At 42.0% G+C, this 12614-nt stretch overlaps 1 protein-coding gene across 1 annotated transcript in view; it reads right to left on the reverse strand.

Moving 5' to 3' along the window:
* Positions 1–3055: 3055 nt before the first annotated feature.
* Positions 3056–12614, reverse strand: part of TMCO1 (transmembrane and coiled-coil domains 1) — a 40518-nt gene continuing 30959 nt past the window's right edge. The window contains exon 7 of the mRNA XM_045455423.1: positions 3056–3635. Coding sequence (XP_045311379.1) covers positions 3537–3635 — 99 coding nt within the window. The 3' untranslated portion in view covers positions 3056–3536. The remainder of the gene's footprint in view (positions 3636–12614) is intronic.

Genomic DNA, 12614 nt, shown 5'->3' on the forward strand with positions numbered 1-12614 from the left:
CTTAAGCAGAATTAATCCAAAAAAAGAAAGTAACGGCACCTTTACTTGTACTGAAGGGCAGTACTGAAATACACAAAATAATTAAGTACAAGTGTACTTAAAAAAAGCCCCGCTACATCCTACAATGTGGCAAAATGATTTGATTCGGAGGTAAGGGAATTCTGGGTGCTCATCAACCCAATGATGCCATCGTACGTCCCTGACCCTGCAGAGGATGACTTTTGCAGGAGAAGAGGACCGCGGTCTGGTCAAGGGCATAGGAGTACCTACACACATTTGCTTTCCAGCTTCCAAAGTGACTTAAGATTTCGGAATGCTATCTGTTAAAAATTCAGATTTACCTGCAGTTTTTCAAAGTTTCCTGCTTGAGCAGCCTTTTAGGAGTGCAACCTGAGTAGGCAAATGCAGGCATTAGAATGCTCAGTTTTTCCCTAAACTAGAATAGGGACAACTATCCTCTACACAGGCGAAGTAGCCAAATGATACATTTTGAGAGTTGTTCAGAGGCTTCTCTGGCTTGAGATGTCATCTCCAATATTCAGTGATGGCCTGGATCTAGTCATCCAGATGAGTAGTTTTGAAAGTTTTCAGGGCAAGTAATTAAAAGAAAAACACTGTAAGGTTGCATAGCCCTTAATATAGCCTCGAATTTACACTCCTGTTTTGTGGTAGCTTTATTCCATTTGTAATACATCTACTGAACTCTTTTAGAAACAGGGTGAAGAGAAGTTACTCTCCTTCTTCCTTTTGAGCCTTCATATTCACCCTCTTTCACTTAATTTTTTTTATTTAAAATTTTTTTCTTAAATTTTATTTTTGAGAGAGAGACAGAGCACAAGTGGGGGAGGGGCAGAGAGAGGGAGACACAGAATCCGAAGCAGGCTCCGGGCTCCGAGCTGTCAGCACAGAACCCGACACGGGGCTTGAACCCACGAACCGTGAGATCATGGCCTGAGCCGAAGTCAGTTGCTTAACCAACTGAACCACCCAGGCGCCCCTGAAATACACTTTTTGATTAGAAAGCCCTACTATCAAAACCTAAGGAGGTGGGTGGTAGGATGGACTACATAGTCTCACTTTACAAAGGCATTGACAGAATTTTCTGTGTGGCTCCTTCTCCTCTTATGCTTTATTCTAGAGAGCCAGTCATTTTTGTCATCATTGCTATCATCATCATCGTCTTCGTGATCGTTCTTTTAATTATCATTTTGCCCAGAATAGTCCATGGCATTCTGGCCATTAAGAAATCATTGCCATTATCCTTATCAGTCAGTCCTTCTGAGAAAAGTAACCTAGAAATAAAGATTTCTGTTCCATTTCATCTGCTTGAGCTTTTTCTGTTTCCCACGTCAAGGAAACAAGAGCAAGAACGACAAAAAAAATCCCCAACTTCGGCGCCCATCATCTCTAGCGGAAGAGAGAGCTGAGGGGAGAGAATCAGCATAACCTGTGGGGAGGCACCGGAGAGCCCGGCTTAACTTCAGACGGCCAAGGTTCAAATCCCAACTCTGCCACTCACTAGCTAAGTAACGTTGAGCAAGTGACTTAACCTCTCCTGCCTCGATTTCTCCATCTGTTAAATGAGGATAAGGGGGCACCTGGGTGGCTTGGTCAGTTGAGCATCCCATTCCTGATTTGGGCTCAGGTCGTGATCTCGCGGTTTGTGGGATCCGGTCCCGCGTTGGGCTCTGTACTGACAGCATGGAGCCTGCTTGGGATTCTCTTTTCCCTCTCTCTCTGCCCTTCCCCCTCTCTCAAAGAAATGTTTTAAAAAATGAGGGTAGGAACAGTGAATACCTTATGGGATCATCTTGAAACAATTCTTAAGGGGCGCCTGGGTGGCGCAGTCGGTTAAGCGTCCGACTTCAGCCAGGTCACGATCTCGCGATCCGTGAGTTCGAGCCCCGCGTCGGGCTCTGGGCTGATGGCTCAGAGCCTGGAGCCTGTTTCCAATTCTGTGTCTCCCTCTCTCTCTGCCCCTCCCCCGTTCATGCTCTGTCTCTCTCTGTCCCAAAAATAAATAAACGTGAAAAAAAAAAAAAAAAAAAAAATTTAAAAAAAAAGAAACAATTCTTAATTAGATAATCCATAAAACACTGAAGTTTATCCACATATTTGATCAATTTCTGTGTTGACCGTTGTATCTTATATTCCACACCTTCCTCTTGGTGTTCTTTTTTGTCCTGGAAATGTATCCATATCTATATATTGTTAAATAAGCAAGTTCTACGCACAACGTGGGGCTCGAACTCACGACTGCAAGACCAAGGGTCATATGCTCCGGATGCACCCAAAATATATCCTTTAATAATTCAATTATCTTGGATTTTGTAGCTCTGACAATACTGCCTCCCAGTTTTGCTTCCAACTGTTGGTTTAGTTGCACATAAAATTCTGGGCTGATAAGTATTTTCCTCAGCTTTGAAGGTATTGCCCCACTGTCTTCTGGGTTTTATGCCATTGCAAAGTTTGCTACCGGTTTAACAGTCGTTACTTTGCAAATAATCCGTCTTTTCTCACTGGTTGAGCATGTGCATCTAAGGAGACTACCGATAAGTGACCAGACTTTTCCCTCCACACAAGATTTCCGATTCCACGGACTGCGCGGGAGATGACCATGGTCAAAGCGCCCTCTCCTCCTTTATGAAGGAGCATGGCAGGAACTAAAGGCTGTTGTGACCAAAAGGAAGCTCTGTAAGATCGCCTACATGTAACCCTAACCCTGCCTCCAGGGGAGGACGAGGAGTGCCTTCCCAAGGGTCCAGAAGGCCACACAAGGGCATCAAGGGAACTGCCGAGGACCCTCGTTTTTATACTCTCATGAGCTACTTCTTTCCTTCTCCTCACGCCTTCCGCTTTCCACTTCCCGCGATACGACAGTTGTGTGTTTTGAGCTTTTTAGGCATACAGAATCTGAAGCAGGCTCCAGGCTCTGATAAAGCAGTACATTTGAAAAGTTTTAGTTTAGCCCTTCCTGGCTAATGTTTACGTTCAGATTACTAAAAACATGACTCCAGGAATACGGTACAAAACAGACCTCTCCTTGTAGATGAAATAGCTAACATTTTGGCCTCTTTATTGATCTGAGGTCATATATTTGGCTTGGGAAAAAATGCACAACAAATAGTTCCAATGAAGAGTAATACAAACTAACTTCTCCTTCCAGATCGCTAAATGCTCCGGGGAGCCAACTTCCACGGTATACGGCACACAGCACAGACTTGAGAGTCGGTTCCACGGAAAGCATTGGCGTAAGCCAAAAAGAAAGATGCTATTTGTTTCTTATTACGTAGACATCACCTGAACTTATCTAATCAACAAACTTTTTTTTTTTTTTAGTTTATCTGTGACTGAAAGTACTATCATGTTTGGTGGGTGCCATTCTCTTTAGAATCATATCCAAAAAGTCTAGAAATAACTCAGAATCAGAAAGTGGCCCAAGTGCTAAGTCTGTCGATGGCTCTTGCTACAAAATAGTTGCAGTCTAATTTGAATGTTTAAAAAGAATGACAGGAATTATAGGGCTCTTCTTGATTTCAAGAGAACTTCCCAGAAGGAGGCGGAGGACCCAGAAATCCACCTGCCTGCTTGGTGGCAGCTCGTGAAGGGGCAAGGCCAAGAATCTTCTGGATGTTCTGTGAAGAAAACAGAATTAAAACTGGGTTTGAATATGAGATGTAGAGAAGAGTATTTTACATGGATCACGTATGAAGAGAGGCCACATAAATTAAAAGTACCATTATGACCTAAAATAGGACAATTATTACTGTGTTATTTTTAAAAAGGCCTACAACATGATGAGAGTTCATACAACAATTAAAGTACTGCCACCTAATGGGACCTTGGTCTACAGCCAAAGAGTGGATTTTTTCAAGTGAAGAATCATTAGAAGAGGTAATCTCTCTTTCAACATGAACCATATAAAACATATTCATTAGCTGTTTCTTGTAGCAAGGCCTTTTCTTTGAATACGAATCATCAGCTGGAGTTAGTCATTACTGCACCGTCTAAAGCTGAAACCGAGATGTTAAATTTCAGTTTTATTAAAGTGATAAGGGCACTTAGGTTCCTGCAAAGCAATCTGAGTCCAGAGTCCTCCTAGATTTCCAGCACCTCCCTTCATCTTTTCCACGTGTCCCATTGCATCTAATTCAACGGCTTTTTAAAAAAATTTTTTTAATGTTTATTTATTGTTGAGAGACAGAGAGATACAAGCGTGAGCAAGGGAGGGGCAGAGTGGGGCACACACAGAATCTGAAGCAGGCTCCAGGCTCTGAGCTGTCAGCACAGAGCCCGACACGGGGCTCGAACCCACGAACCGTGAGATCATGACCTGAGCTGAAGTCGGTCGTCTAACCAACTGAGCCACCCAGGCGCCCCAAATTCAACAGTTTTTTTAATTCACCTTCATTGAACTAGTTCTCATAAAAATAACTATTTTTATACTCACATTTTATAAGGTACTATAACATTAAATTAAATTACATAAATACAGCGACAAGTAAAACCAGCATAAACTGTTTTGGGATAAATACAGGCTCTTGAAAAAGCAATGACTCACCTGGTAGAAGCAGACAGGCGTGGGCGTACCAGAGAGCAACCATGAGGGGGGAGTGTGATGTGGGGATTACATGCTATGCTTCAAAGAGGGAAGTGAGAGGGTTTATGAGTGTGGAGAGCTTCAGTAAAGGTCAGGTGTTAAGATTTCATACATCATTTCTAAGACAGAAAAACCTTAAAGATCATCTATGTTTTCTTGCTTGGTCTCATTTTGTATTTGAGGAACTCCAATGAAAACTTAAAAAGGTATGATTGTTTGTCCAAAGTTACGAAGGTAAATGAAGAGCAGAGTTAGAATTAAAACTCATGTGTCTTGATTCTTTTTTTAATTTTTTTTTTTTTTCAACGTTTATTTATTTTTGGGACAGAGAGAGACAAAGCATGAACGGGGGAGGGGCAGAGAGAGAGGGAGACACAGACTCGGAAACAGGCTCCAGGCTCTGAGCCATCAGCCCAGAGCCTGACGCGGGGCTCGAACTCACGAACCGCGAGATCGTGACCTGGCCGAAGTCGAACGCTTAACCGACTGCGCCACCCAGGCGCCCCATCATGTGTCTTGATTCTTAATCGGATGGATTCTCTTACACAGTATATCCAGTACATCCTATACTAACAGTTCCCGTCTTCAGAACAAGCTCCACCCCACGGGAAGGCAGGTTAGCATATGTATATCCATTCACTCAATAGTTATTGAGGACCTACTGTCCATAAGCACCATGAGGATACCCATGAACCTTGAGATCATGACCTGAGCCAAAATCAAGAGTTGGACGCTTAATCGACGGAGCCACCCAGGTGTGCCTGATGCCCTTTAAATTACAGGTTAACTATTATTTACAGAAGACAACTAACAGGAAAATAGGAAATATTTTGAAGCATAGACTGTTGACAGTCTCATTTATGAAATAAAAACATATAAATGACTATTGGACATAAGTCCACTGCTCTAGATGGGGAAGAGCTCAAACAGCAACAAGAATGTTAGAACGGAGGCACTTTAGTAGCCAAGGCTGAAGTTCATGGAAGCTCTATACTTTGTTCTCCTTGTGGCTCTTGTCACAGGCTTCCTTTGGGAACACTAAATTAGGTTTATCAATGTTACATTACTCCAGTATTTGTATTTTAATGTAAATGCTCTGTATTTACTGAATGCAATCTTACCCTTTAGTGAAAATTTTTTAAAAAATTTTAACGTTTATTTATTTTTGAGAGAGAGAGAAAGAGAGAGCATGATCAAGGGAGGGGTAGAGAGAGAGGGGGATACAGAACCCGAAGCAGGCTCTAGGCTCTGAGCTGTCAGCACAGAGCCCGATGTGGGGCTCGAATCCACGAACCACGAGATCATGACCTGAGTTGAAGTCAGAAGCTTACCCCACTGAGCCACCCAGGCACCCCTCCTTTAGTGAACTTCTAAATAACCTGTTCAAATTCCTATAGTCTCACAAATGAGCCCAGGTCTTATCATGGTTTTTCTTAGATAAAAATTTCTCTGTCTCCTGATCCATGAAGTCTTTTCCTTGAAAACACATGTAGGAACTAAGTGATGGTCTTATGACAAATGACCTAAGAAAAAGAGTAGAGGTCACCATTCTCTCCACCATAGTAATAACATCCAACACTCTTATGCACTTTAAAGTTTACAAATAGGGGGTGCCTGGGTGGCTCAGTTGGTTAAGCATCTGACTGTTGATTTCAGCTCAGGTCATGATCTCACTGCTCATGAGATCAAGCCCCATGTTGGGCTCGCAGAGCCTGCTTGGGATTCTCTCTCCCTATCTGCCTTCCCCTGCTCTCTATCAAAATAAACAAATAAACTTAAACACACACACACACACACATTTGGAGGGCCTGGGTGGCTCAGTCGGTTAGGTGTGTGACTTCAGCTCAGGTCAGGATATCACAGTTCGTGAGTTCGAGCCCCGCATTGGGTTTTGTGCTGACAGCTCAGAGCCTGGAGCCTGCTTCGAATTCTGTGTCTCTGCCCTTTCCCTGCTCATGCTCGCTCTCTCTCTCTCTCAGAATAAACATTAAAAAAAATTTTTTTTAAAAGTACATAAATTCAAACCCATAGAATGTATACACCAAGAGTGAGCCCCGATGTAAATCACGGACTTTGGCTGATAATGAAGTGTTGCTGTAGGTTCACTGACTGGAACGAATGTACCAGTCTGGTGCTAGGGGGTGACAGTGGGGGAGACTGAACATATGTGGGGACAGGGACTATATGGGAAGTCCCTGCACCTTCCATTCAGTTTTGCTGTGAACCTAAAACTGCTCTAAAAAATAGTCTATAAAAAAATGCATGTAAAGACTATAAAAATATATGGACACATACCAATAGTTTATACCCCTTTCTCATTGCTTGCCTCCCAACTTTTTGAAACATTGCTAACAGGATAACCTAAAATAAAGACAAGTATTTCTGCAGCTCTGTCTCACAGTGCCAGGCATTGTTCTCATTCAATCCCCCAACCAGGCGGTGAGGTGGGCTTATTGTCCTCACATGCAGATGAAGAATAATTCGACTGCCAGGCCGTGACTCAGCAAATGCTTACTGAGTGCGACCCTGTGCAGCAGATAGTTTTCCCTATATTATCTCCTTTATATCTTTCAACAACCTCATCCTGACTCGACCTGACTCGACTTTTCCTGACTCGACTTTTCCCTTTCTTTCTTTCTTTTTTTTTTTTTAAGTGGGGCTTGAACTCACGACCCCGAGATCAAGAGTCAGATGCTCTACTGACTGAGCAGCTGGGCGGCCCTTTCCTACATCTCTTAATTCGCCTATTTTTCCGGCCTTCTGAATTCGTAACACTAGTTTAGAAATACTCACTTTGGGGGCGCCTGGGTGGCTCAGTTGGTTGAGCGTCCGACTTCAGCTCAGGTCACGATCTCACGGTTCGTGAGTTTGAGCCCCGCGTCGGGCTCTGGGCTGACGGCTCAGAGCCTGGAGCCTGCTTCCGATTCTGTGTCTCCCTCTCTCTCTGCCCCTCCCCCGTTCATGCTCTGTCTCTCTCTGTCTCAAAAATGGATAAACATTAAAAAATTAAAAAAAAAAGAAATACTCACTTTGCTAAAAGACAAAAGTGTTAATATATTATGAAGATGATATGGAAGAACACAACACACATGCAAAATATAATACGATTTGGTAAGCTTATAGAAAAATATAAAACGATTTTGAATTTCTGTCCAGTTCTGTGTCATAAATAGGGTAACAACTGAGGAGTGTATGTCAGAAGGGAAAAACAAAGGAAAAACGTTTTCCCATAATCATGCCTTTTATTGGCAGGAAACCCAGAAAAATACCACTACAGGATTTGCGTTCCTTCCTCTTTGTAAAGGATAAGAGCCGGTGATCAAGAAAAGGAAGTTGTTGGTTGCTAACTGGATATTTTGGGAAGACCCAGGTCACTAGCCATAAAGACATTCAGCTAAATGTTATTTCTTAGTCATTTAGCTAAAATAACTCAGCCATGGCAATCCTTAGTTTATTCTTTGTTAGTTTCTCTGGCATTAAGCAAACAGCCTTCACTTCCAATTGATGATAATTTCTCATCAAGTTCCCATAACATATTCTTTACTATATCCACAAAGTGGTGTGAAAATCCAATCACATCAAATGGCCCAACCCAGCAGCCCCACAGTTTTCACATTACACCTAAGAAAACTGTTTGGGGGGCACCTGGGTGGCTCAGTGGTTAAGGTGGCTTAGTCGGTTAAGTGGTTAAGTTAAGCATCTGACTCTTGATTTCAGCTCGGGTCACAGTCTCATGGGTTTGTGAGTTCAAGCCCCCAATCAGACTCCATACTGTCATTGCAGAGCCTGCTTGGGATTCTCTCTCTCCACCCCTCCCTGTTGTCTCTTAACATAAATAAATATGCTGCAATAAGCTGTGTGGGAGACAGGATGTAAAGATGAAATATTTACTGAAGAAAATGACAGTACGCTGGGGTACCTGAGATACACTGTTGGGTCAGCAGTCAGAAGACCTGAGTTCCAGTACTGGCAACCCAGGCAAAAAACAACAGGCAGTGTCTTCTCACCTTTCCAGATCTCAGCTGCCCTCCCCCCTTGAAAGAAGCGGGATGGCCAGATCAATCATTTTCAACCCTTTAATCCTTTCTTTAAACAAAAACTCATGGGGCGCCTGGGTGGCGCAGTCGGTTAAGCGTCCGACTTCAGCCAGGTCACGATCTCGCGGTCCGTGAGTTCGAGCCCCGCGTCAGGCTCTGGGCTGATGGCTCGGAGCCTGGAGCCTGTTTCCGATTCTGTGTCTCCCTCTCTCTCTGCCCCTCCCCCATTCATGCTCTGTCTCTCTCTGTCCCAAAAATAAATAAACGTTGAAAAAAAAATTTAAAAAAATAAATAAATAAAAAAAAAAAACAAAAAAAAACTCATGAAAGAAACCCACTACAGAAAACAGATAAAATACTGAAGGGACCTGAAGCCTCCTGCTGGAACTTTCAAGCTTCTTCACCAAGCACCTTCAAGGAGCCCAAGTCCCCTGTCGCTCTAGCATTCTAGAACGTGACCATGTTGTAACAAATTATAATGCAGATTTGCACACATTTCTTGCAAAGTGGAAATCGAACTTCTGAAAGAAACATGAGCACATCAAATCTGCACTATAGTGATGTCACTTCCTTCGTAATGCTGAATGAATATTTTCTGTCCTAAGTTGTCTAAAGGCCTTGCTGGTGATAAAGGTCTTTTTTTTTTTTTTTTTTTTTTTTTTTTCAGGGGGTGGAGGTACGTCAGACAATCAAGTGACAATCCTAATCTTTCTCTCTTATAACCATCCTTCCAATGAACACTTTCCTAGATCTCTTGTTTAGCCCTTTATTTGAGGAGCAGTCAAGGACAATGTTCTGAATTTTAGTTTAGTGCCGGAAGACAAGATGTACGTTTGTATGTTACAGATGTATAAACGGATGTATGTATGTATGTATTTTTAATCTTATAATGGATAGGAGGATGCAGCTGGCACTGGGTGGGGTATCTAAGACTCAGAATTAAACTGAAGCCTTACTCATTTGAAAAACCAAAAGACAGGGATTAGTGCAACCATAGCAGCTAATGATAATAGTGAGAGGATCCTGGAAAACAGCTAACAGAGGAGTTCAAAACTACACTGAAACTCTGCCCACATCTCTTAAACTATGCGTGCACTAGACAGCCTTCAAGCAGCCCAGATGAGACCAACATAGCAGAGATCTCAGGTACAGCCGACCACAGAGGAGAGTTCAGAGTGTGAATGCCAAGTTAACTGCCTGCTTAACTAAAAGACTCACCACTCTTTCAAAGAATCATAGAATCCAGAGTCTATACAATCTATCAGAACAATGTCTAAGATACAATCCAAAATAATTAAATATACCAACAAACGAGAAACTTAGCCCATACTTAAGAGAGCAGGCGACAGAGTCCAACCTTCAGATTATCCAAATGTTGAAATTAGTAGATAAGGTTTTTATTTTAAAGTAACTAAATAACTATGCCTACAAGCATAAAATATGCTCATAATAATAAATGAACAAATAGGAAATCTCAGCAGCGAAAAAGGATCACAAAAAAAGAACCACATGGATATTGTGGAACTAAAAAAATATTGTATCAAAATTTAAAAACCATTGTACGGGGGGGCACCTGGGGTGGCTTAGTCAGTTAAGCATCCGACTCTCGGTTTCGGCTCAGGTTATGGTCTCACAGTTTTGTGGGTTCGAGCCCTGCATCGGGCTCTGTGCTGGCAGTGCACAGCCTGCGTGGGATTCGCCCTCTCACCCTCTCTGTCTACCCCTTCCCGGCTCATGCTGTCTCTCTATCAAAATAAATTTAAAAATTAAAAAAAAAATTAAAAATCATTGTATGGATTTAAGGTTAATTTCAGATTAGGGATGACAGAGGATCAGTAAACTTGAAGACAAATGAAGAGGAAATTATCCTGCTTAAAGAACAGAGAGGAAAAGATTTTTAAAAATTGAACAGAGGGGCGCCTGGGTGGTGCAGTCGGTTAAGCGTCCGACTTCAGCCAGGTCACGATCTCGCGGTCCGTGAGTTCGAGCCCCGCGTCGGGCTCTGGGTTGATGGCTCAGAGCCTGGAGCCTGTTTCCAATTCTGTGTCTCCCTCTCTCTCTGCCCCTCCCCCGTTCATGCTCTGTCTCTCTCTGTCCCAAAAATAAATAAACGTTGAAAAAATAAATAAAAAACATAAATAAAAATTGAACAGAGCCTCAGTGACCTCTTAGACAATACTGAAAAAACAGACAAACATATAAGACACTGGAATCACAGAAGAAGAGGGAAGGAATGGGCAGGAAAAACAACTGTAGCACGATCAAGAAAAAAAGAATTAATACCGTAGGCACATCCAATCAAACTGCTGAAAAACCAAACATAAAAAAAAAAAAAAAAAAAAAAAATCTAAAAGCAGCCGGAGAAAAATGACACATTACCTACAGGGAAAAAAAGATAGGAAGGACTTTTCATCAGAAACAATGGAGGCCAGAAGACAGGGAAAGGGCATTTTAAAAAGCTGAAAGGATTAAAACAAACAAAACCCCTAGTCAACCCAGAATTCCATATCCAGTGAAAATATCCTTCAAGAATATAGATAAAAGTATTTTCAGATAAACGAAGATTAAGAGAATTTGTTGCCAGGAGACTTGCACTGTAAACACGATAAAAAAAAAAAAAAGCAAAACAAAACAACACAAAAGACAAACCCCAGAAACACAAAGGAACCACTCGGTGCTGTACTGTGAGGTACAGGTAGTAAGCAGGGGCACGCTGCTTCTCCTGTTACATCCCACCAACAATTCTGCACTCGCTTGTATTCACTCGTACAGTCTTGTATTCACTGTACACGTTCAAGCCTCCGTGCTGTTCCTCACACTACTTCCGATGCCAAGAACGCTCTGTTAAGACTGGAAAGCCCCTGCTCGTCCTTCAAGATACAACAAAATGGCCCCTCTGTATAAACTCTTACTTTCATCCCTTAGCCATTTGGCTTCCATAGCACGGTCTTCCCTCCGATACCATTTTGCACGTGAACACACAAAAGGCATCGATCATACTCCATGACTTACGGATCTATCTCTCCACAGAGAGTATGAGTTTCACAAGGGTAGAGACCACTGCTTTTTACCCTGTATTCTCAGCATCAAAGAATTCCTGGCATAGCATAAAGACTTGAGTCAATCTTCAGCAAGACAGGCGATATTCTAAATAAAGCCTTGAACCCCTGCACTGAAACAATTCGCAGAGATCAGAGTAAGATAATGCCTGAATAATCTGTTCTTCTCACGTACTAGCTAAGCTATCATTTTCTAAACCTCATGCATTCTCTGATTTTAAGTGAAGTGCTAAAAATGAAAATACCCTGCTTGTAGATGAGCTATACTGACATTAATGAATTGAGCTCCAAGTCCTGAAGTGACGTATGTTAATGATGTGGTACAGGAGGTGGCAGGCATCTGCTCTTCTCGTTTTGATGACTTTAAGATACACTGACAAGACATAATCAGAACCTGTTTTTATACATTCACAAGGCATATCAAAATCCTTTGCCCCAGGAAAGCCAAGGGTGAAAAAAAAATATGCTTATTTTTATCTCTCTCCTGAGCACACAGCTGTTCAAAGAGACCATGACAAATTCTCACCGATACTTTTCCAGATAATAGTCGCACATACATAAAGTAATATATTAAGATATGGGTGACAAAAGAAAAAAGATAAAACTCTTTCTTCCATTCTTCCTCAGAACAACTAACCCTTTTTGCTTTCAAAGAAAGGGAATTCTATTCATAGGTTTTATAGTCACGTAAATTCATAAGAATCGACCACTTTCCCCTTAGCTGTTTACCAGGTAAAGTTGCTTGAGTTTTTATTGATTTAGAGCACTTTTTTAATAGAGGAGATCACTATTTATGTAATCTATTACTGACTCATACTAACAAGAAAATTTAAAAAGCCATTAAGGAAATTTCCTCCTATTCTTGAATTCCATCACCACCCTGGACTAACTTAACACCTCCAATGGGAGCTGGCAGAC

This window comes from Leopardus geoffroyi, chromosome C3 (genome assembly GCF_018350155.1).
Source record: "Leopardus geoffroyi isolate Oge1 chromosome C3, O.geoffroyi_Oge1_pat1.0, whole genome shotgun sequence".
Taxonomy (NCBI): domain Eukaryota; kingdom Metazoa; phylum Chordata; class Mammalia; order Carnivora; family Felidae; genus Leopardus; species Leopardus geoffroyi.